Source organism: Lytechinus variegatus, chromosome 14 (assembly GCF_018143015.1).
Source record: "Lytechinus variegatus isolate NC3 chromosome 14, Lvar_3.0, whole genome shotgun sequence".
Lineage (NCBI taxonomy): Eukaryota > Metazoa > Echinodermata > Echinoidea > Temnopleuroida > Toxopneustidae > Lytechinus > Lytechinus variegatus.
The window spans coordinates 31,989,392-32,014,186 of NC_054753.1; the positions used below are offsets into that span (position 1 = coordinate 31,989,392).

Below are 24,795 nucleotides of genomic sequence, written 5' to 3' on the forward strand. Positions count from 1 at the left end.
AGCAATCAACATTTTTTACCTTTCTACATAAAGAATGGAAAAATTCAATAAATTTCTTTAATCGTGAACAGGATTGCTATATAACTAAACGATTGATGCAAGCGCGAGCGACAAAATTCGAAATTTATTCCTAAAAACGGGACACTCTATTCATGTTTTGTAAATCATGAATAGGATGAGTAATAGGGGATCTTCCTATATTAATAATGCAAGAACAAAGCACGAACAGAAAAATGTTGATATTGTAATCTGAAACTGGATAATGATTTAAATAGAGAACAAGTTGCGTATATGATGAAACATGCTCGCGTGTGTTTCAGATTTAGACCTAGAAACTAGGCATTCTAAATATATCTTTTATCATGAAAACCAATAAGAAAGGGTCTATTTCAGCTCTAAATTTCAAGCAATTTGTAAGAAAATTGTGAGGTGGATATGGATCATACTTAAAAAACAGCTAATATTTTTCATTATTATTACTATTATTACTACTAGGTTTTGACAAGAGACCGGGACATCATTAGGACAAGTCATCACATGATCTTCCTATTCCTCTTGCTAAGTGCGAGATGTAACAAAAGGGACAATTTAATTATAAAATTATATATCTTATTTATTAAGCTATAATGTTCCTAAGTAGGGCACGAAATCATGGCCTGAAAACTGGACATTTCAAGAACTTTGGTAATTATGAATAAGATGCATGAGTGAATACATTTTTAACAATTAATGCAAGCACAAATCGCGAGCCGAAATTTTTAATACACTGTCACGAAATGTGGATTTTAAAAGTTTGTTGTATAATCAATATTGAGACATTACTTGCTAATCAAAATGCGAGCGTGCAGCGCTAGCTGATACGTTTTGACAATCAGTCCTGCAAAGGGATAGTTTGAAAACTTTATGGAATACACGAAAATAAAAAAGGTAAATGATAAGTTAACATTTGCAAGCGTGCAAAACGAGCAGAAAATATCAATGTTCAGATCGTAAAACTAACATTTTTAAAAATCACTTTAAAACAATCAATTTGTAAATCAAACAAAATAATGAAAGTTCGATTTCCGCGGCGAAATATCTTTTGCATATTGACTTCCAAACTTGATATTTAAGCTCCATATTTAACAAGATATGTAAATCAAATAACAGGCAATGCGAGCACGAATTGCGAGCGAAAATTTTATATAGTGAAATATGAAAGATTTTTTTATTTTCCAAGTCTTTCACTTGTCTTCCTCTTCTTTTTCTCTCTTTTCCCTGTTTCCCCCATTTTTTCCCCCCTTTTTTTTCCTCCGCCAATAGGGCCGGGGGCCCTCGCCCCCGTGGATCCGCCTATGATATAAAGTGGCACAACAACTTGAATGGTAAAACAAAACAATACAAAAAAGTATGTAACGCAAAAGGATTTAACAAATATTTTGGTCAGAGCAGATGTCTTGTCTTCCTTTAGGCCTAGTAACTGTCGGTAGAGCAACCGTGAGCAGAGCAATTGTTATTCGAGGAGCATTTGTCGCAGGTATTTTATTAAGGTCTTATATTTATTTTTTTAAAGCAACATATGCCGATAAACTGTCGATGGAGCAACTGTGAACGGAGCAATTATTGGCGGAGCATTTGTCCCTACATATACATGCCCATTGATGCGGAGCAAATGTCGGTGGAGCAACTGTCCCTAAATGCGGAGCAAATATTGGCGGAGCAATTGTCACCGGAGCATGTGTCGTTCGGGTAGCATCAATGGGGCTCCAAATTGGTAGATTTTTCCGTAATTTGGCAAAATATTGGAAAGGAGTGGGTGACTTCGTCAAACTGCTGAGGGGTAGGCTTTGCTTAGCCAGCACTTTTTTTTTATGTAGCTCATAAAAGAAATCTAATCTTTATCTCCAAGTGGTTACAAAACAATAAAAGTATGGTCTACTGCAAAGGGGGAAATGCCTTTCGCCTCAATGGGGCTCCCAAATGGCGAATTTTCCAAGAAATAGGCAAAATACGCAAATACGAGGGATGTATAGGCTTTTCAATTCAATTATTTTATTTCATTTCCATTCAAAACATAATACAAAGTAATATAAAACAATACAAATCAAGTACAATTTTACAGAAGGGCATTGTTACTTCGTAAAAAAACAACAACAGTATAATATAGAGCATAAATGGAAATGAGGGGGATCCACTAAAAAGCAAAGCTTGTAAAATTGTGGTTCCCCCTTGGAAATGAAGAAATTATAGTCGACTTACTATATGCGTACATGCATGTATTACAGGAAAGAAAAAGAGAAAAAGAAATCATATTGATGGAAACATAATTACTGAACAAATGCAAAGCTTTTCACACAAAGAGGTCTTCGTTGTAAAGGATATGTTGCGCAAGACAGAAGAAAAAAAAACAGAGAGGGGGGATGACAAGACGTAGAAGACAAGACAAAACAAGAAACAGGACAGTACAAGACAACTATTTTTTTTTTAAAAGGAGTAAAACTAAGATTGGGAAAGGGCTGACCATGAACCAGCTTGATCTGGACAATATAGATGAAAAAAGATAAAATAAAAGTGAAAAATGTAAGGATTATAATCAAGATAATGAAGTGTTAGTTCCGTTGCGAAGAATTATAGGAATTAAGCAGGATAAGTTTGAGTTTACGTTTGAATGAATTCAAGGAGACACTGTCTTTAACATTATTAGCGAGTGAGTTCCAGAATTTAGGACCGTTGAATAGAAATGTATTTTTGGCCAGTAAAGTTCTGTAAAGTGGAATGTGAAGTTCGTCAGAGTGTCTCGTGGGGTAGTTATGATAAAATTGATTTTTAGGGAACATGGCATCAAAAATATGGGGAAGTGCATTATTATTATAACTATACATGAAGTGCCCTAACTGTAGTAAATACAGGTCTTTGATTTTCAACAGTTTACTTTCTAGAAAAAGTGGGTCCGTATGAGAACGGAAACATGTACTATGAATAATACGAAGTGCTTTCTTTTGCAAAAGCAACAATTTATCTAATAAATATTGACGGGTATCACCCCAAATAAGAATCCCATAGTTTAAATAAGGCAAGATTAAGGATGAGTAGAGCATGATTAATGATGTGGAGGGAATGCAAAATTTTAGCCTATTAATAATACCAATATTTCGTGAAATTATTTTGGATATATTTTCAATATGATTTTCCAAGAAAGTTTACTGTCAACTGTTATTCCAAGAAATTTGGTGTAAGGTACCATTTCTAATTGGGTATTATCAAACATAATGTTCATCGGTAACTTGTTTATGGAATTACTAAATAACATGTATTTTGTTTTGTTAAGGTTCAAAGATAATCGATTGGCTCTTATCCACTCAGTAACATTAATAAGTTCAGAATTAATAACATCAACTAAAGTTTGTGGATTCTGATGAGAAAAAAATAAGGTCGAATCATCTGCAAACAAGATAAGGGATAATATTATGGATGATCTACAGAAATCATTTATATAAATTGTGAAAAGAAGTGGGCCCAATAAGCTACCCTGGAGGACTCCACAGTTAACATATTTCAAATTGGAGTTGTGATTCTTAACAAACACGTATTGTTGTTTGTTAAGTAAGTAGCTCCTGAACCACTCCAAGGCCTTCCCTCGCACACCATAGTGAGATATTTTTAAAATAGGATTTCATGATTAATGGTATCGAAGGCCTTGGAGTAGTCCAGGAAATTACCCACAAGGTGACTAGATTTGTCTAGAGCATTGACTATTTTGTTGACAAAATTCATCAGGGCATGAGTGGTGTTGTGCTTGTCGCGAAACCCAAATTGAACATCAGATAAAATATTATGCATTGACAAAAAACTTTTGGTTCTGACGTATACTATTCTTTCAAGGATCTTAGAAAATGTGGACAAAACAGAAATAGGTCGGTAATTACCGACATCCAACTTATCACCTTTTTTAAATAAAGGAATTATCTTGGCTATCTTCATTTGATTTGGTACTGTACCATTTTCTAAGGAAAGGTTGAATATATGCACCAGCGGGGGAAACAATAGAATTTATTACGGATTTTAAAATAAAATTATTAATTTCATCAAAGCCAGGGCTTCGATATGCCAGCACTTCCTTATACGAAGCAGATAGAAGAAATTAGGCTCTTTCGTTTCCAAGTGGTTTTAAGTTGCTTACTATATAGCAGAAACACTTTTTTCGCCTCAATGAGGGCTCCGAATTTATAGATTTTTTTCCATAAATTGGCAAAATATGGAAAAGGGGTGGGTGACTTTGGCAAACCCCTGAGGGGATAGGCTTTGCTGTGTCAGCACTTCTTTATATTCAGCTGATAGAGGAAAACCTATTTTTTCATCTCCATGTACTTACAAAGCAATGAAAGTGGCTTACTGCAAAGGGGAAACGCCTTTTGCCTCAAATCTTAACCAAATTAAGGTTAAGTTTTTGAAATTTCATCATAACTTAGAAAGTATATGGACGTAGTTCGATCATGAAACTTGTGCATAATGATCATCAAATATTACTAAATATCCTTCCTGAGTTTCAGGCCACATGAAGGTCAAAGATCATTAAGGGTCAATGAATTTAAACCATGTTGGGGGAATCAGCATCAAAATCTTAACAGAAATTTAAGTAGACCTATAGTTCATCAAATTTGGACATTGAGGTAATCAAGTTTTCCTATCCTTGCCTGAGTTTCAGGTCAAAGGTTATTTAGGTATTTATAGGGTCAATGAACTCGCATACATTCGTAATTCCGAAGCTTCGTTATTCCGAATGTTCGTAAGTCCGAAAACAAAATGAGGTTCGTAATTCCGAAGGTTCGTTAGTCCGAATAAATTTGAATCAAACCATAGACCACAGCACAATGGAGAGGTAGCTTGTTGCATTTACTCTTTTAACCGATTGTTGGAATATCTTTTTCTCCAAATAAAAAATGGCGGGAATAAGGATATCATTATTGGTGTAATTTATAGACCTCCAAATTCTAATCTTGAATCATTCCTTTATTTTGTGCCTTCCTTGCAAGTGTTGCGCATTGATTTATTAGAAAGTCGAAAAAGTCACCCATCTAGGCTTCCTCCCGACTTTCATGATAATCTCTTACCAGCTTATTTCATGCCTCTTATCTCTAGGCCCACTCGATCGACGGATACTTCTGCCACTTTAATTGATGTTTTTACAAATGTATACTCGTCACCTAAAGCTATAACGTATAATTTCTGATATTTCGGATTACTTCCCCATTTTCCCTCATTTTCATTTATCATCAAACGAAATGTCAAGATTTACTCCACCACATTAAAGCCGTCACAGAAAATGCTATGAATAGACTAGCTCTGTCTTTGAACAGAGAACCATGATCGGATGTTTTTAATCAAAGTAATGTTGATGAACCATTTGATAGTTTTATGAATATTTTGCAAAAAAAAACATGGATGAAGCAATTCCTTTTACAAAAAGGAAAACTACATGTACAAAAATCCTGCTGAGCGTCCTTAGATTTCTACATCTCTCTTACGATCAATAATAGGAAAAACAATCTCTATTAAAAATACAAGTCTAACCCTTGTCAAAAAAACAAAATCATGAGAAATATAAATTCTATAAAATTACATTGACCAACTTATTAAAAAGTGCCAAACAATCTTATTATTCCAATCAGCTAAAAAAAATTACATTCAAAAGACATGGAAATTAATAAGCACTGTATTAAATAAAGACACAAAGAGCAAACATACAATCAACAAAAAAGTATCTGAAATCGAGAAAATCAAGATAGGAAGGATATGTTATGCTTTTAAAAATTATTTAACCAACATTGGTTCCAACTTAGCTCAAAGAATTCCTGCATCTGACTTTCCCTTTACAAGGTATCTTAAAAATCCCATATCAAATTCCTTATTTTTATTCCCCACGAAGGCAAAGAAAATTTTTGAAATTGATAACAATCTACCAAACAATCATATTGATAAAAAAACATTATTCAACAAATCACGCCACCTCTTGTTCAAATTTTTAACATTTCACTCTCAAATGGATCAGTACCCCCAAAAAATTAAGTTGTCCAAAGTTGTCACTCCCAATCCATAATAAAAAGGGTGATCAGACGAACATGGGTAATTTATATAGACCGATTTCTTTACTTTCTTCGTTGTGAAAATTTTTTAGAAAATAGTGTATTTAAAGACTATCCATTTTTTCCCCAAAATTCTGATTTCCAGTTTGATTTTCGCCAAAAACACAATTGTTACTGTACATGCCACTTTAACACTTATTAATCATATAGAAACTGCAGTTTACATACGATTGGTATTTTCTTAGACTTCTCTAAGGCCTTTGACATGATAAATCATAACATACTTTTGAAAATATAATATTCTCACTATGGTGTAAGAAGACAGGCCTTGGAGTGGTATCAAGATTATCTTTTTGTGGAAAGCAATTCGTCTCTGTTAATGATGAAAATTCCAACAAACTATCAGTCTTAACTGTGGAGTTCGTGGGGGGGCACAGTGCCCCCACTTTTTGAAGCACTGAAAAGTGTCTTTTTACGCAAGAATAATGCCCGCTCACGAACGTGTACTGTACCTCTTTCACCTGATGAGGACCTGATTTATTTGTTACCAAGTGCTATTTCTCGTATAAGTGCCATTTTTTAATGCCCCCTCTTGAACGTGTTCTGTGCTCCTTTCACCAGAGAAGGACCCGATTTATGTGTTAGCAAGTGCAATTTCTCTTATCTGCCAATTTTTACCAAATATGCCCCCTCACGAACGTGTTCTGTACCCCTCTCACCTGAAAAGGGCCCGTTTTATGTGTGAGCAAGTGCCCCTTGCATTCTTGTAAGAGCCCTTTCTCGAATCAGTGCCCCTTTTTATCCAAGGATATCGCCCTTCATGAACGTAATTTCTTCCCCTTTCACCCGAGAAGGACCCGTTTTATGTGTGAGCAAGTGCCCCCTTGATTTCTTGTTAGTGCCTTTCCTCGAATCAGTGCCCCTGTTTTACCCAAGAAAAGTGCCCCTCATGAACGTGTCAATACTGTGCCCATTTCATACTTGAGAAGGACGTTTGATGCCGTTTGCAAGTGCCCATTTGCCTTCTTATATACATGAGAAGGACCCATTTATGTGTTAACGAGCGCCCCTTTCAAACAAGAAAACGTTATTCTAATTTTTACATGTTACTACTTATGAAGGAAAAAACTTGTAAGGAAAATCCTACATACCTTAATAAAGTGTCCTAAGTCATGTGAGAGGGGTAGAGAAGAAGCGGCGTACATGGAAGGGGGGGGGGCTTGGGAGGCTCTTGCCCCTCCTCAAAATTTTCACGACAAAAAAAAGAGAGAATGGTGAAATACGATATTATTTTCTGAATAGTAGTTGTCAAAATCTATCACAAAATTGGATTTTCGTCACAAAAATGTCAAAATTTTTGCTTGCTTGCTTCGCTCGTTTGCAACTTCTCATAAGTTTACGACATATCTGGCGCCCTCAAGTTATATATTTTAACGATATTTAGCATGTTTTTCCATAATCATAAGTGATAAAATATTTTTTTTTTCAAAATATGTTTTCTGTTAAATTTGACTAGCATGCTTCATAATATTATGTGTAATTTATCAATTTTTGTACCAAAACATGTTTGTTTGTTTTTTGCCTTAAAAAAATGTATGATTTTGATTATTTTTTTAATCAAAGTCCAGCCTATTTGTTAAGTATCTTTAAAAAAATCTGAAACTGTACATAGTATTCGTACTCGTAGCTAGTGCACAAAGCACAGGATTGATTTTTCCCAGAGTTCGAATAGAAATGGGCAAACAAAGTTTTTCTTTTGTTGGTGCATTCAATTGGAACAATCTACCTAATTTTTCAAGAAATGCTCAATCCGAATCCTCATTCAGTCTTTTATTTTGGCGTTACAATATTCTTAATTTATAATGGCCCCTTGTGTTGTTCTTTTCTTTACAGTTTGTTCGTTTGAATTTACATTGTACACTGTTTATACTCAGGTTTGTTGTATGTTTGTATTTTTGTTGTAGGGCCTCCAAGGAAAACAGTATATCAATTACTGATGAAGCCACCCTACTAAAAAAAACTTATGAATAAATAAATAAAATGCGGATCAGTATGTTTTTTTTTTGCCGACAGAGGTTGGCTGCTCGATCTGAGGTTTTCATTTTATTGTTCCCACTGCGTAGTTGTTGAATTCATGTAGTCAGTCCAAACAGTTTTGATCAAATTCTGTGTTTTTTTTTAATGAAAAATTATTATTATACATTCTATTCGTATTTTTAGGGACTTAAGAAATACAAGCCCAGCTATTGATCATAGGTTCCACCACTTTTGTATTTTTTGTAGAAACTCCCTATCAAACTTATTAAAATTGCACTAATCATCAAGTTATTAAACACTTTGTGTAATTTTATATACATGTTCACCTTTGCAAACTGATATTGTAATCTAGTTATTCTTGTTTATCATGTATGTATTCCTTATTTTGAATTATGATTATTCTCTATGTATTATTATGAATTGTAAATGAAAACAAGAGTGGAAAAAATAAATTCAAATCAAATCAAATCAATAGTAATCAAGTATCACTGACCATCCTTTGTGAGTTTCAGGTCACAAAGGTCGACATTTAGGTCACAAAGGTCGATATTTTCATGTCACAAAGGTCGACAAAATCGAAATCTTAACCGTGGTTAAGATTTTAAATGTCATAACTCGGAAAGTATGTGGATCTAGTTCATGAAACTTGGACATATAAGCATCAGTGAACATTCTGTGTGTGAGTTTCAGGTCTTATGACCAAGGTTGACCAACTTTGGCCTTGGTGGGGGTATTTGTCATTATAACTTTGAAAGTCTGGTTCATGAAGGGTATCACTGATCATCTTGCACAAGTCTTCTGTCACATGATCGAAGGTCAACTGTCATTTAGGGTCAATGAATACAGTATTTTATCATCATATGAGCATAAGTGTGTTTTGTGAATGAAAGTTTTCTATAATCATTTTCAAAGACAGCACTAGCTATATTGAATCAAGTACGATAATACGCCTTTGGCGGACTGTACCAGACAGGAAGAAGAAGAAGTAAAGCAGGATACTGCCAAAGGCGCTCGACTTGTTTTGTTTATTAATTTGGTTTTGAATTTTTTTTCATAACATTTTGGTGAATTTATGAGAAAATTAAGATTTCACTTCATAGTAATCAAGTCTAACTTATCATTTGCTTTTAATTTCAACAAACATTTTCTAGGTCAAAGTTTATTTCAGGTCAATACACTTGTCTTAATTTAGTTATGGTAACTTTCGTTGGAAGCAATTCACTTGCGGCGGAACTCTGTTGTTGGATACCGGTTTTACTTTTTTATTTGACGTCTCGGGGATACCGTATACGCGCTTGCTCGATCTCGATGGTCGAATCTTACTATTTAGCTACCTCGGCCTATTATTTGAAGCTGTAAAGCATGTTAGGTCACTTGTTTGGAGGTGGTATCTGTGTCTGGCATCTCTTTTAGTGAGTACACTTTTTTATGTTGAAAAAATGTTTATTTGGTAGCGCTTTTATGTGGCTGAACGTTGACTTTTGAGTACCGGTACGTACGGTCGCAGCGGCACGAGATCGGGCCGGTGCGGTGGTGGCGCCGCGCCTGAGGCGGGGCGCGGATCGGCTGCTGCCTGCCACAAAGTGCCAGCTGCCTTCATGGTGCCGCTGGCTAGACAGGAATAACCGTCGTTTCTTGCGATTTATTCAACAATTTCTGACATTTTACTATCATCCCCATTCACCGACGGTAAGTTAGTGTAAGCTCGCATGTGTAATCATGCCCTCCCTTTTGTCGATTGACTTTCCAGATTTCGATGTGCTTTTTTTACATTGAATTTACACTAAGGATTTATCAACTGAACTAGGGGGCCTAGGCCTACAAGATATCAATTCATAATTTCTAATCAATGAAAAAATGTCAAATATATATAATAAAAGGTATGAAAATGGTACTTTACCGATGTTTTCTTGCGACTTGGACGCCAGAATCACCCCCAAAATAGCAGCCAAAATTTCAAACGAACGGAGAGTGCATCGTCAATTTGCAAATGTGATATCGATATTGGGATTATTGCTTTCGATATAAATTATAATGCGATCTGCTCCACATGCGAGCTAAACTGCTACGATCACAGGTAGCAGACAACATTTGATATATCGAGACATTAACGACAATGACGTCATTCAAGATGGCAACTTGCAAGAAAAACCGTCAGCTCAGGTGAAAATGTCTTAGATGAAAGGTTTCTGGTCAATCTGGATCATCCAGAGGACTTTTATCAATACCGTAAGTAACGGTGTATTAACCGCACCCCCAACTTTGGACTAAAAAAAAAAATGTTCTCACATTTACATGCATATTTGAGGTACGAAGAAACAAAATCTAAGTTTTTAAGATTTCAAAGTATCCAAAGAGATTACCGGTAGGCCTATGCAGAAATATGCTGTTCTTGATCAATTCATCTACAAATGTTAGAAAGAAAGAACGGCAACTATACACACTCACCTCACAGTCACAATGTACACACACAGCACTGCCATTACATCGCAAACTACGATACAGTACAAGTCATGCCAGTACATCTTATCAAATTATGATCAGTGTCTTTCCCTAGTCTTGAGGACGCAATGATGATGATTTTTTTAGAGATGTCATATACTTCTTCATCATTGACGTCTTGACACTCTCTCCATAGTGTCTTCAGCGAATGACCAAAACAAAGATGGATTCCCCCCAAAAATCCATCTTTTTAAACCGAACTCAATAGAATTTTGTTAATTTTATTAATTCTTACACCTTCCTACGCCTAATGCGTAGGAAGGTTTTAAATATTACTTTAAAAAATGTAAAAAAATGAAGATTTCTTACCTAACTGATCCCGCGTAGACCCCTCGTTCCAAATGTACACAACGGAAATACAATAGCGTCGACCCTTGAACCGCTTATGTATGACGTACTTCCGGAAAGCAATGCCGTCTTAACGAACAGTTTAGAGATAAAAAATCTTATTTAACAAATATTAAAATTGATTTCGTGATCATAAATAATTTATATCAATATATAAGGTCAAATGTCATTAAGGGTCAATGAACGTCATATTTTGTCATAATATAATTGGGGTGTTTTTTTAATAATAATTATGTTATAGTTGTTTTCAAAATCAGCACTGCTATATTGAATCGTGTGATGCAGGTGAGACTGCCAGAGGCGCTCCACTTGTTTAATAATTGTTTTTTGTTTTTATGTTTTATATTAATTTGTCCTGGTGTAGAGCTTAGTTTTAAGTTGTAGTATGCTTCAATTTCTTTGACATTGTGGTGGGGATGTTTGGGTCAGGGAAAAATTACATGTATAGGCCTAAGGGGGCTGGGGGGCGATTTCGTCCTGCTGCTCCCGAAATGCTAAAAATGTTTGTGGTGTGGATGTGTGGGCATGCCGGGCCAAGGGCATGGAAGCTATCAATGAAAATAGGTTGTAATTGGGGGCTTGGCAATGATTTTGATTTTTTTTTACAGAATTTGGTGGACAAGTTATCTGTACTTGTCTGATCAGATCGACTGCAAACAGAAAAAGAGGAATACTGTATGGTGTCTTCTGCTGCATCACGCAATTGAAGTACATGCGCGCACATTTGACAACTTGCATTGGTTTGAATGAGGCAAATTCAGGGGCGAATTAAAAATACGTAGGTACATAAATTCATTTAGCAAGTAATAAAATCAGGATTGATTTTCCTGATTCTTTGAACATCAGTTCACCCATCTTAGTCTATTTTAACTCTGCCTAACATTCTTCATCCCTTCCAACTTTTATTGATTTACCATAACCACCCACCCCTACCCCAGAAAAGGCCCCTATTATTGCCCTCTTTGCCAATTGATATTGATTATTTAATCACAGTACTAGCAGTGTGATAGGGAAAGATAAGTAACATTGGCCATTACATTGGAGTTTGAATTTTCATGAACTAAATGAATTGTTTCAGACTGATTCATAATGATTCTTGAATACATGTGTACAGTTTATAAAACCCACTTGTTATGTTGGATGTCTCTGTCTCTACAGTGTTGTTTGAATTATACTCACAGGTTAAAATAATGGATAGGAACAGCAATGCATTCAATTCCCTGAGACCGTTGTGTGTGGTGCTGATGAAAGAACAGACATTGGAAAGCATCCAGGCTGTAGCAAAGTACATCAAAGATGTAGATAATGAGAGTCTTCAATCATTGCAACAATACATCTTATTTCCTCTCAGGATCCTTCTCAAGAACCAAACAAATCTGTAAGTTATAATGAACCCTTGAAACCATCAAATTCATTTAACAGAGAAAAATCAAAGAAACAGATCAATGAAAGTTTGAGAAAAATTGAATTGTTAGATAGATGTAAGAATAATATTTAGATCATGTTATATAGATTCCCAATAGCAATGTGACCAAGATCTGGGATGTTCTACACATACAACTTCCCCATTGGGGCGTTGTGTTCTAGTGGTTAAGACCCTGGTCTTTCAATCTAAAGGACGTGGGCTTGATTCCCATTCATGGCGTGTTTTCCTTCTACTAGAAATTTGCCCACATTGTGCTGTACTCAACCCAGGTGAGGTAAATGTGTACCGGCAGGAAGTAATTTCTCAAAAATCTGTGAGCACCAGAATCGGTAGACTAGCTTAGCCAGGGTAAAATAGGAGTGCCTTGAGCACTTCAAAGTTGGCACTGCTGCTATATTGAATTGCGTAATGCAGGCAAGACTGCCAGAGGCGCTCCACTTGTTTTTTTGTAAAACCTAGATATATAGGATAAGATTACTTGGATAATATCTGGAAAAAAAGAAGTCTTTTAAAAGAGAAATCGGGTGTTAGATATATGCAAAAATGTTACAAATTTACATATTTCATTCATTAATATTAATGAATAAATTTTTAATGATTTTTGTCTTGACGCATAGCAGAGTGAGACTATAGGCGCCACTTTTCCGATGGTGGCAGCGGTGGCGTCATCAACATCAAATCTCAACCAAAGGTTAAGTTTTTGAAATGTCCTCATAACTTTGAAATGTATGGATCTGGTTCATTAAACTTGGACATAAGAATAATCAAGTATCACTGAACATCCTGCCTTAGTTTCAGGTCACATGACCAAGGTCAAAGGTCATTTAGGGTTAATGAACTAACACCAAGTTGTGGGAATCAACATCAAAATCTTAACCTAAGGTTAAGTTTTTGAAGTGTCATCATACCGGAAACTTAGAAAATATATGGACCTAGTTCATGAAACTCAGACATAAGGTTAATCAAGTATTACTGAACATCCTGCATGAGTTTCACATCATATGATTAAAGGTCAAAGCCTCAAAGGTCATTTAGGGTCAATGAACTTTGGCCATGTTGGGGGTATTTGTTGAATTACCATCATAACTAAGATGTTGTTGTTGTTGTTGTTATTTTGAATAGGCAAACTAGTCAGTTTTGACTATTGTTGCCTTATAAATATGCTTTTCTTTTTTTCCAAAATATGATAATTTCTTTGTTCAAATTATGTCAGTTTGAAAAGTAAAAGAAAGAAAGGAAAGAAAAGTTCCCAGGAAATTGTGCAAGACCACCTCTCCTGCCCTGTATTAGTACGTTATCCTGACAAGCCCGCTCGAGGTGCATTTCGAGGGCGTCTCAGCAGTACAAAAAAATTGTATTCCCTATGTCTCTCAAACGTGAGCAGGGGGCGCTCTATCCAATACCTCGTGGAACTTGATTTAAATTCCGCAGGTGCAAATTTATGTCAAATCGATCGGAACCATATCAACATTATTATTTTTTTTAAAAACGAAAACATTTATAGTAGAGTAAATACTGACATTTAAGGGCCATGTGATAAAGTGACAGTGACAATAAAGGTGCACAATAGATTAATTCGGTGAAAACATCATAAAGAATTACCCCCGAAAAATATGAATAATTATAAAAACTTTGCTCAGCAAGGTATTCTGGTCACGAAAGTAATAATTTGCTAAAGTTTAGAACTCTTTACTCTTGACTACACCCTGTTAAGATGGTTGCCATCCGGGCAGCCAATTTGAAATCTATGAGTCCTTTTGAAATATCTGATTAGAGCACTTTGTGTCTTAAGTGTGAGATTCTCCACTTTACGTTCCGCATCAGGGATATTGTTAACATTTAATTCAGCAAGTAATAGGGCTCGTTGAATAATAAATTTAGGGCAAACATATAAGAAATGGTATATCGTTTCTCTTTCATTACAAAATTCACACAATCCAGTCGTGTGTCTTCCCTTCTTAAAAAGGAAGTCATTTAAACCCAAACCTCCCAAACGTAATCTGTGGATCATTTTTTCACCTCTTTTATCTGTGCAGAGATAATCAAAGGGAGTTTTTTCGGAGACAGCTTTCTGGTATTTTTTTAATTCTGAAGTTGACTTGTCCCATCTCTTCTGCCATTCCTTTCTTGCAAGAACTCTTACAATCTTTTTTGTTTCTTGGATATTCAAACCATTATTAATCTCTATTTCTTGTTTTAGGGCTGCCTTTGCATAGAAGTCAGCCGTTTCGTTTCCACTAACTCCACAGTGAGATGGAATCCACTCAATGCAAATTAATATACCTTTATATTTTAGACAAGTAGCGGTAATTATGATTTCTCTAACGAAATTATCCTCATTGTTTTCCTTCACCGCTTCAATAGCACTCAAAGAATCGGTAAAAATTACCACTTTATTATAAACGTTCAAATTTTCCAACCACTGCAGTGCCAAGACTATGGCGACCAATTCCGATCTATATGATGAAGTAAAATTTTGCATTCTTTTACTTTCGATTACCCGCATAGCAGGCACGTAAAAACAAGCAGAGGCATTGCCGTGCGCCAGGTCTCTAGAACCATCAGTGTAAATATGGAGATTCTCTTTCCAAGTTGTATTAATATACTCCACAGTTGTGTTGTATTGATAAAAAATGTTGTCACTTTTGGACACAAGCTCATGCAGCTTCAATGACACTTCTGGTGGAGAGAGATGCCAAGGAGGCATGGGAGTATAAGACTGAAAAGATTCAGTTGTGTAGAGTATCTCATCTTCCAAAACTCTTAATCCAAAAGGTTTTCGTGCTTTCTTATTTTTTTCGTATTCAAATTGCCAACAGTTCTTCAATGATGATTGGAGTGGATGTTTGGCGTTTTGTCTTATTTTTGCTTTGTAAACCTTGCTAAGCATATATCTTCTCAGATCAAGTGGTAATTCACCAGTATCTACCTGTAAGGATTCCAGGGAGGTGCCCGGTAACGCCCCTGTGCACAGTTTTAAAGCCTGGTATTGAATTGTCAACAAGAAGTTCTTCACATGATCATGAGCTGAATCATATGCTTCTGCTGCATAATCCAACAATGGCCTGATGACCACTTTATAAAAATTCAAAAGGCTTTTATAACTACTTCCCCACTTTGTTCCCACTAGTCTTTTCATTATATTTATTTTCTTTTTTGCTCTTGTTACAATCATATTTATATGTGGTCTCCATGTTAACTTTCTATCCAGTAATACTCCTAAAAATGAATGTTCGTCCTTTTGTGGTAAGGGGACCTCATCTAAATCAATCTGTACACGTTTGTTAGTGTTACTAAAAAGCAAAGTAACAGATTTTTCTTTAGAAAGGGTAAAACCCCATCTGTTGAACCACTCATTTAGGATATTCACATAGGTTTGTACTTTTCTTTTTAGAAAATCAATGTTTTTTCCACTTTTCCATATAACACAGTCGTCTGCGTATATAGAAATACTGACAGATTCATCCATTGGTATGTCCGACAACATTAAATTGAAAAGGACGGGACTTAGGGAACTACCCTGCGGTAGCCCTTCATCTATGTCCTGTATACCTGAAAGGTACTTATTTGCCCGGACCTGGAAAGAGCGCCCGCTTAAATAGTTCCATAAGAACTTAACTATGTTGCCTTGGAAACCAAGTTCATTAAGTTTATATATCAAGCCTTCCTTCCATAGTCTATCATAAGCCTTCTCCATGTCAAAGAAAACGGCCAGGGTATGTTCTTTATTCCCAATACTTTTTTGAATGTCATTTTCAAGTTGAGTTATATTGTCCTTAGTGCTTCTTGCCTTTCTAAAAGCACTGTGGCAAGATGGCAATAAACTATGCTTTTCCGTAAACCATACCATTCTTTCTTTGATGATTTTCTCAATTATTTTAATGAAACAGTCATTAAGAGCGATAGGCCTGTAGGAAGAAACGTCTGTAGCTTCCTTATGTGGTTTCAATATTGGGACTATGACGCAATGCTTACACTGGAGGGGAACAATTCCTGTTTCCCATATGTTATTGATTATAGCTAACATTATACCTTTCCCTTTGTGTGAGAGATTTTTATATACTTCATACCCAACGCCATCTTTACCTGGAGAAGACTCTTTACACTTTTTAAAAGATATACTCAATTCGTACATGGTAAAGGGTTCATTAAGGACACAACATTCCTTAGCATCACCAAAAGATGATATGATATCCTCACATTTTTTAACAATATCTATTTGTTCAGGGGTAAAAACTTTGCCCTTAAAACTATCGTTTATGTTTTTAAAGTGGTTGGCGAATGTATCGGCAACGTCATTGTCAGTAACAACGGAACTATTCTCTCTCATGAGAACAATGTTTTTCCTGGGCGAAATACCATCATTATTGATCCTTTTAATCATATTCCAGATCTCGGATAAAGGGGTAAAACGATCAATGTCTTGACAGTACTTTTCCCAGTAAACCCTTTTGGCTTGCCTTAAAGTTTTCTGGGCAATAGATCTTTTCTTCTTAAAATCCTCCAATAAATCTGGAGGGGGTATTACATAACTTTTCAATTTGCTCCTTGCTCTATTTCTCTCTTTTATTCTAGAGGAACAATCTTTATTCCACCATGGTACTGGGTTTTTCTTGATATACTTGGCAGCTCGATGTCCTTTCAAATTTTCCAGGGTAATCTTAATTGATTCCATGAAAGTATCGAACTCTATGACCTTGTCTTCTTTCTCTAAGGTATTCCATTGCTCATCAGTTTGCCGCCTAAATTCATCCCAATTTACATTCTTTGTGGATAAAATTGAACTGATTGAATGGGAGTGGTCGATCTTTGTTTGCGTACCATTCCCTTTCAGTATGTTCAACTCACTTAACAATGGATAATGGTCACTTCCAAAACTATTATTCAGGACCTGCCGCGTTGCTTTGTTCGCTGTACTGGGAGGGGCTAATGTTAGATCCAAACAAGAAAAATTACCTGTGTGGTAGTCTACTCTAGTGGCACTTCCATCATTTAAGAAAACAAGATTTCTCTCGTTTGCAAAATCTTCCACTACTTTACCATTTGCATCTGTTTTTTTACTGCCCCATAATGTATTATGAGCATTAAAGTCTCCCAATATTACAAAGTTTTTTCCCCTCACATTCTTGAAAAGTTCATTCAGCGAGTCTGTGCTAAGTTTGCTGCAGGGGTTATAGAAATTAACTACATTTAAAACCTCATCATCCAATAAAATTTCTAATGATATTATCTCCAGATCATCGTGTTTAAAAACACTTTTGTAGTTTAATGAAGAATGGACGTATATAGCGCAACCCCCTCGGGACCCTCCTTTTCTATTCCTATATTCACATATATAGTCTGGTATCTGCATGACTCTCCCCTCTTCTAACCAAGTTTCTTGTACACAAATAATTTCTAAGGGTCTTTTTTGTTGATTCAAAAATCTAATTAACTCATCCCCGTGGCATTCAAGACCCTGTGCATTCCACTGGAGAATGCTGAATGCCACGAGGGTGATCAGACTAGTAGAATAGGCTGCGAATTGACTGTAAATCAACGTCTGAGGGATGTAAACCCAGAGTATCTTTCAAAATATGTGTTATTTCATCAAATGGATTACAGTCAGGCTTTGTTACTATTCTGATTAGTCTAATTATGAAAGAAATAAGTGTGATGTCTGAAGCACCTTTCAAGAAATTACTATGCGTTTGTCCTACATTCTCAGACATTTTACCTGTCACCTCTGTTTTGGTAGAAAATTGCGAATCTGAGACGATTTCCATTTCGGTTTGATCAGAATCTGCATTTCCTTTCTGAGTGTTTACTTTATTGATTGGATTTGTTACTTTTATTATTTCTGCCTTGTTTACAAGATGTTTTCCCTGCTTAATTTCCTCATTTTGTTCAGAGCGTAGTCTCACTGCTTGTGCATATGAGATATGATTTTGTATTTTAATTTGCTGCACTTCTTGTGCTTCTTTTGAGGCCTCACAACCTTTATAAGCAGCCGAATGGTTACCATTGCAATTTACACATTTGAAGTGTTGTCGCTCCAGCTCGCAATTTTCTACCGAATGTCCTAGGCCACATCTGGGGCACCTTTCCTTAGCACTACACCCACTAGCTAAATGCCCGTATCTTTGGCATTTAAAGCACCTGGGTGTTGGTGGAATATATTCCTTGACTCTTATTTTCTGGAAGCAAAATTCAACATGCTCTGGAACTTGGGGGGTAGAGAAGAACAATATTACGGTCTTTAGGGGCTTCAAATCACCCTCAATTCTCTTTTTCATTCTCTCAACCTTCACTACTCTGCTAATTTCTAGCTCCTTCAGAATATCTTCCTCAGAGGTTTCTAGAGAAATTCCAAATATGACCCCTTTCGAGGCGTGGGTTTTTTCCTCTATTTTGACCGGAATATTGCCAATCTCTGGTAATCGAGTTAAGGCTTTACGTTGCTTCTCATTTTTACACTTTACTAAGAGACCCTTCCCACCACGTACAAACTTAATGAAGTCAGGGGGAGACCTGCAAGCCTTTCCAATATCCTTCTTGACAGTCAGTTCATTAACTACACTAAGGTTTTTATTTCTCTCAATGGGTACTAAGAGTACCTTTAGGTGGTCTGCTTTTGTGGCATTTATTCCTATTTTGAAACTAAGAATTTTGGTCTAGTTCATAAAACTTGGACATAAGAGTAATCAAGTATCACTTAACATCTCATGCGAGTTTCAGGTCACATGACGAAAGTCAAAGGTCATTTAAGGTCATTGAACTTTGGCCATTTTAGAGGTTATTAGATTGCTGTCATAACTTTCAAAGTCTATAGATATAGTGTATAAAATGTGGATATAGGGGTAATCAAGTATCACTGACAAGTTTTAGGTCACATGATCAAGGTCAAATGTCAATGAATGTAGTATTGTATCATTATGTGAATGGTGATTTTTGTGAATGATTATTTCATAGTAGTTTTCAAAGTCAGCACTGCTGCTATATTGAATTGTGTGATGCAGGTTTGACCGCCACAGGCATTCCACTTGTTTTTTAAAATCATTGATTTAAATCAAGATTGAAATGATGATTTAAATCAGCCAACCCTGCTTCTTATTGTATTTTTGTTTGTTTCTAGAATCTTAAGATGATAGATCACGGATTAGCATTAGATGTTTAATCAGGCTGACTCAATTAACTTTTGTAGTAAAGTATCAAGGAGTTTGATAGAATAATAAAATGTTTATTGTTATTTCTATTATTATTATTATTATTGTTGTTGTTGTCGTTATTATTTGAAATTGAGTGTTGTTTTTTCTTTATCCAGGTCTAGTGCAGTATGTGAAGCGGGTGTACTATGCATGCAATGTATTATAGAGAAGACAACTCTGGACAATTGGGATATGTTCTCTGATATATTCACAGCACTATGTATTGCAATCAGCTCTAAACAAGCTCATGGCCAAGGTAACAGTGATAATACATATGGTTTATATAGCACTCTTTCCATGTTAAAGGCACTTCAGATCAAATTAAAGGGGGGGGGGAATTCATACAAATCTTTTTTATGACAGGCAACTTTTGGCTGCTTTATACTTCTTGCTATAGCAATGGTACTCGTAGTTACCGCTCATAAGGACAAAGATCTACTGACTGTTGAAGTTAGGGGATTGACAGGGGCAGCAAGGCAATTAATGAGATGGGTAATCAAGGTAATTGCCATGGGTTAATGCAAGACTTGTGATAATAATTCAAGGTGGTTATCAGTATTAGACATTAGGTAAACAGAAATATCAATGTTAACACCACTTGCAATATTACTATGTAAGGTGTTTACATTGTCTATTATGACATGATATGATGCAAATAATGCATGCCCAATTGCCCATGATTCAAGAGTGATGATTGCTTCATTCAAATCTTATCATTGTAATTCATACAACAAATATGAATATGAACCATCTACAGACATGTGATCTATTCTGGGGAGGGTAATTGCTCTACATTATTTTCTGAGTGAACAAAAGGGGGAAAAGAAGAGAGAGGAAGAAAGAAATAAATAAAAGATATGGGTTGTGTATTCCCCTATAGTTTAATTGGGAATAAAAATGTGTCAAATTAAGTTCGTCTTGCCCCACTTTGTTGGATTCTTTTCAAACTCATTAATTGTATCATTAGAACTGAAATGTATTGCTTTACACCAGACTTTTCATCATTATTTTTTTGGGCCATGACCTGTGCATGGGAGGTGAAAAGTGATCTGAATCAATATGACCACAGGTCTCTCCTCCCGATATAACTGATGGGGGAGTGCAGGTGGACCACTACAACGGGGTTTCCCCTACTCTTTTACGAATAATGCAGTGGGTTTTTAGCGTGCTAAGGTGGTGACTCTCCTCTATATGGGGCCTCCATTTAACATCCTATCCAATGGAACAGGGAAGAGACGTTTACACACAATGCAGTCTTCAGCCATCCGCCCATAGTGGACATCGAATCCACGACCTTTGGTTGGACAGGCAGATGCTTTTCTGACCTGGCCATTTTCGTCTCATGACTTGAAGTGATAATGATAATAATAATAGGCATTTATATAGCGCCATCTATCTAGAAATATTCTATTCCGAGGTGCACAAGAAAAGAAAGAATGAGAAAGTTTGGATGAGTGTCAAAGTGCATATATCTAATACTGTTAGAAAAGATAAGACTTCAAAAAAGATAAGACTTCAGTTTAGATTTGAAGATCTCCAGTGATTGTATAATTCTTAAATTTAACGGCAAATTATTCCAGAGAGAAGGTGCTGAGGCAGAGAAAGCTTGAGCACCATATGCTACACTTGTCTTGGGAGTCTTAAGAAGTTGCTGGTGTGATGATCTCAGGCTACGAGCTGGTGCATAAGGCGTGACAAGGTCTTGTAGATATTTTGATGAAACTTTTATTATTGTATTTTGTAGCCTCAGACTGTTCAGAGGAGTTTAAGCTATCCGTAGTCAAGGCATTAACAGCTATGCACAGATCTGCTAATCCATCGTGAGTAATATCTTTTAGTTGGGCATGACCTTACAAAAAAGTGAAACATGGATTAAATTTTTATCAGTGGTTTTGGCCATATATGTATCGAAGATACTCAATCTTCAGTTTCCATACCCCTGCCAAATGAAGTTTGAAGGGGGTATATAGGAAATGTACATGTGGTCAGTCGGTCAGTCGGTTGAAAATTTTGCGCATCGAACTACTTCCTCAACTTTTAACCAATTTCATGAAATTTTGAACATCCATTGGTCTTTGGGTAAATATGTGCTAGACGCATTTTTTTGCATGTATTGTAAATTATGCCCGGGGGGGGGGGGGGGCCACTTACATTGACGAGTGGATACCACGCACGACCAAAAAACACGTAAAAGGATGTCTTTTTCAAGATAGGCCATGGTAACAATATATTATGGCAAAAATGAGGTAAAAATATTGCAGTTCAAACTTCTTTCTCAGTTTTTAACCAATTCTCATGTCATTTGGCACACACATTGGTCTTGAGGTAAAGATGCGCAAGACACATTTTTTGTGTGTTTGTCAGAAATAGCATTGCCATGGTAACCACATTTTACAGCCAAACGTCCAGGAAAATTCCTTGTTGATCAATCTTCCCCAGTCTTTAGCCAGTGCTCATGAGTTGGCACAAATATTCATCTTGGGGTAAAGACATGCAAAATTTATTTTCTAAATGTGTTCAAAACTGCATTACCATGGTAATGCCAAAGGGCAAGGGTATTAATCACCTTCAGTGATATTTCTAGTTTTGATAGTCAACTTCCTTTCTTGATTATTCTGTTGTCTTCATGTTTTAGAGTGTAGTATATTTATAATTGAGAAACTGAACAGATTGCAAAACATTCTGGGGAGTGTTTCATCAACATTTTCGTCCGACATGTTGTCAGATCTGACATCTTTCCTTGATTTTGATTGGCTGATAAGCAATGTTACTATGGTAATTGTCGGATAAAATGTGACTTGTCGGATAATACATCTGACAAATCCTTTCATGAAACGCTCCCCTGATTTATAGGAGATTAGTTTATATGTTAATTAAATGTATCATTAGTATTTTTTTTTTCTCTCTGAACTAACCTTTTGTGATGTAGGATTATGTTACAACTAATGTCAGCGGAGTCTTTACCAATGTTAGGACATTGCATGTCTCTTCTTCTTCATCTATCCCAAGCTGAGAAAATGAAAGAACTTCAAGCTGCTGCTTTAAAATGTCTTACTAACTTCGTGCCAGGTAAAAATGACACTATTTCAACTATGTTAACACATAGATGTGAAAGTGAGGCAGTGACACCTCTTATGTAGTGTATATTTGTAGTATAGCATTGTAATTGTTTATTGATTGAAAATTCACATGATGTGCAGCCGGGGCTTAAATATACTGTTACAAGAATGGGTGGATCCAGGATTTACGAATTGGGGGTGGTAAAAAAAATTCACCCATATTTTCCCCGCTTCTCAAAGTTGGTTTTGTTTGTTTCTTTGAAGGGGTGTCCTACAGACTCTTTATAGCTTTATTCTGATAAAACAACATAAATATGTAATGTAATCCCAAAAGCCCTAAATAGTGCAAGTGGGAGCTAAAATTTTTGGAAAGTATGTGTATTTGTCCCGAAATTGCACATTCTGGGCAATGCTTGTGATCCTGAACAAGATGCGTATGTAACTAGATAATTACTGGGATGAGCAGAAATTATATATGTTTTGGCCTGATCTGAAAGGGACCTGTTACAAGGACAGTTTGCAGTTAGCTATGAAGATGATACATATTTTAACAATCAAATAATGCAAGCGGGAAATTTTTGACATTCCAACCTAAAAAAATACCATTTTAAACACTTTTGTAATCATGAACAGGATATATATATATATGACTAAAAACAATTGATGCAAGTGCGAAGTGCGAGCGGAAATAAAAATTAGATTTCATATCGAATAACGGGATGTCTATTTATATTTTGTGAATCATGAATAGGATGTGTAATTCAGGGGTATCTTCCTACAGTACTTGTGCGAAGTCCAAGCAGAAAATTTTTGATATTCTGATCTGAAACTGAATGATTTAAGCACGTTTTAAATGAATAAGGAACAAGCTGCGAATCTCAAACATGCGTGTGCATGTTTTAGATTTAGACCTAGAATCTGGGCATTCTGAATCCATTTTTTTTCATGAAAATCAACAATGCAAGCACAAAGCTAGAGCTGAAAGTATTTGGTATTGCATTCTGAAAAAGAGTAAAATTTAGCACTATTTCAAGCACTGTAAGAAAATCGTGAAGTGAATGTGGATCTGACTTAATAAATGAGAGCAAGAAGGACGAGCTGATATTTTTTATACACCCGTCCTAGATGGGACATATTTAGGTATCATGCTTGGCGTCCATCTGTCCGTCCGTAAACTTTTCTTTGTAAACGCAATAACTTCAGTTTGACTCAACCTCGGCTCAAATAATTTGATGTGTAAAATACTAGCATGGATCCCAGGAAGCCTATTGATTTTGAGGTGAAAAAGTCAAAGGTCAAGGTCCCTGACATGTTTTCATCTTACCCTTTTGCAGTCCTTGTAGATGTGATAACTTCATTTTAACTTAAGCTAGGCTCAAATAATTTGGTGTGTTTAATTCTAGCATTGATCCCAGGAAGCCTATTGATTTTTAAATCAAAAGGTCAAGTCGTCACCTTTCACTTTTCTTGCTTGACCAATAACTCCATTTTCTGCGTTACAGGCAGGGTGTGAGAGTTCAGATTTTTTTAATTTTTCAGCTTAATTTCAGCTTATTTTGGCTTCCCTCTGTACAAAATGTTGGAGCTCTTTCTATTTCAAACTTTTTCAGCACTCTTCAGCTTTTTTCAGATTTTTTTATTTGTGACCACCTGGTTACAAGCAGGCATATGATGCTCGCCCTAGTGACACTCTTGTTTATCATTATTTTGACCCAGGACCGGGACATTCCAGGACATTGTGTCATCATATGAAAATGATGACTATCTTTTATTCCTTTCCTTTAAAGCATGAGATGAAACTTGTCGATATTCCATCTTAAAAAACGGGACTGTTTAGTTATTAGGAATAATTCTTGAAAATATTATCTTATTTATTAGTCTAATAAGCCTAATGAGAGCGCAAAATTTGTTGATGTTAAGGCATGAAAACTGGAAATTATAAGCACTATCGTAATTATGAATAGGATGCATGGTTCATATTTTAAACAATTAATGCAAGCACAAATTGCGAACTGAAATTTTTGATAAACTGTATAAACGGTATTTCAAGTAGTTGTTAGAACCAATCAACAAAATGCGAATGCGAAGCGTTAGCTGATATGATTTGACAATCAGACCTGAAAAAAGATACTTTTAAAACTTTATAACTTATACAATAAGGTACTTGGCAAATC

The 24,795-nt window shown here is 35.8% G+C and overlaps 1 protein-coding gene across 4 annotated transcripts in view; it reads left to right on the forward strand.

Moving 5' to 3' along the window:
• Positions 1-9,380: 9,380 nt before the first annotated feature.
• LOC121427247 (TELO2-interacting protein 1 homolog) overlaps positions 9,381-24,795 on the forward strand; it is a 58,032-nt gene continuing 42,617 nt past the window's right edge. The window contains exons 1-6 of one of the 4 annotated variants that reach the window (XM_041623564.1): positions 9,381-9,511; positions 11,558-11,727; positions 12,131-12,327; positions 19,679-19,818; positions 21,307-21,382; positions 22,492-22,631. In XM_041623564.1, the coding sequence (XP_041479498.1) occupies positions 12,140-12,327; positions 19,679-19,818; positions 21,307-21,382; positions 22,492-22,631 (544 nt within the window). In that variant the 5' untranslated portion in view covers positions 9,381-9,511; positions 11,558-11,727; positions 12,131-12,139. Of the gene's footprint in view, positions 9,512-11,557; positions 11,728-12,130; positions 12,328-19,678; positions 19,819-21,306; positions 21,383-22,491; positions 22,632-24,795 lie in introns of those variants that run through there. The other 3 variants (XM_041623563.1, XM_041623565.1, XM_041623566.1) reach the window with 3 other exon arrangements.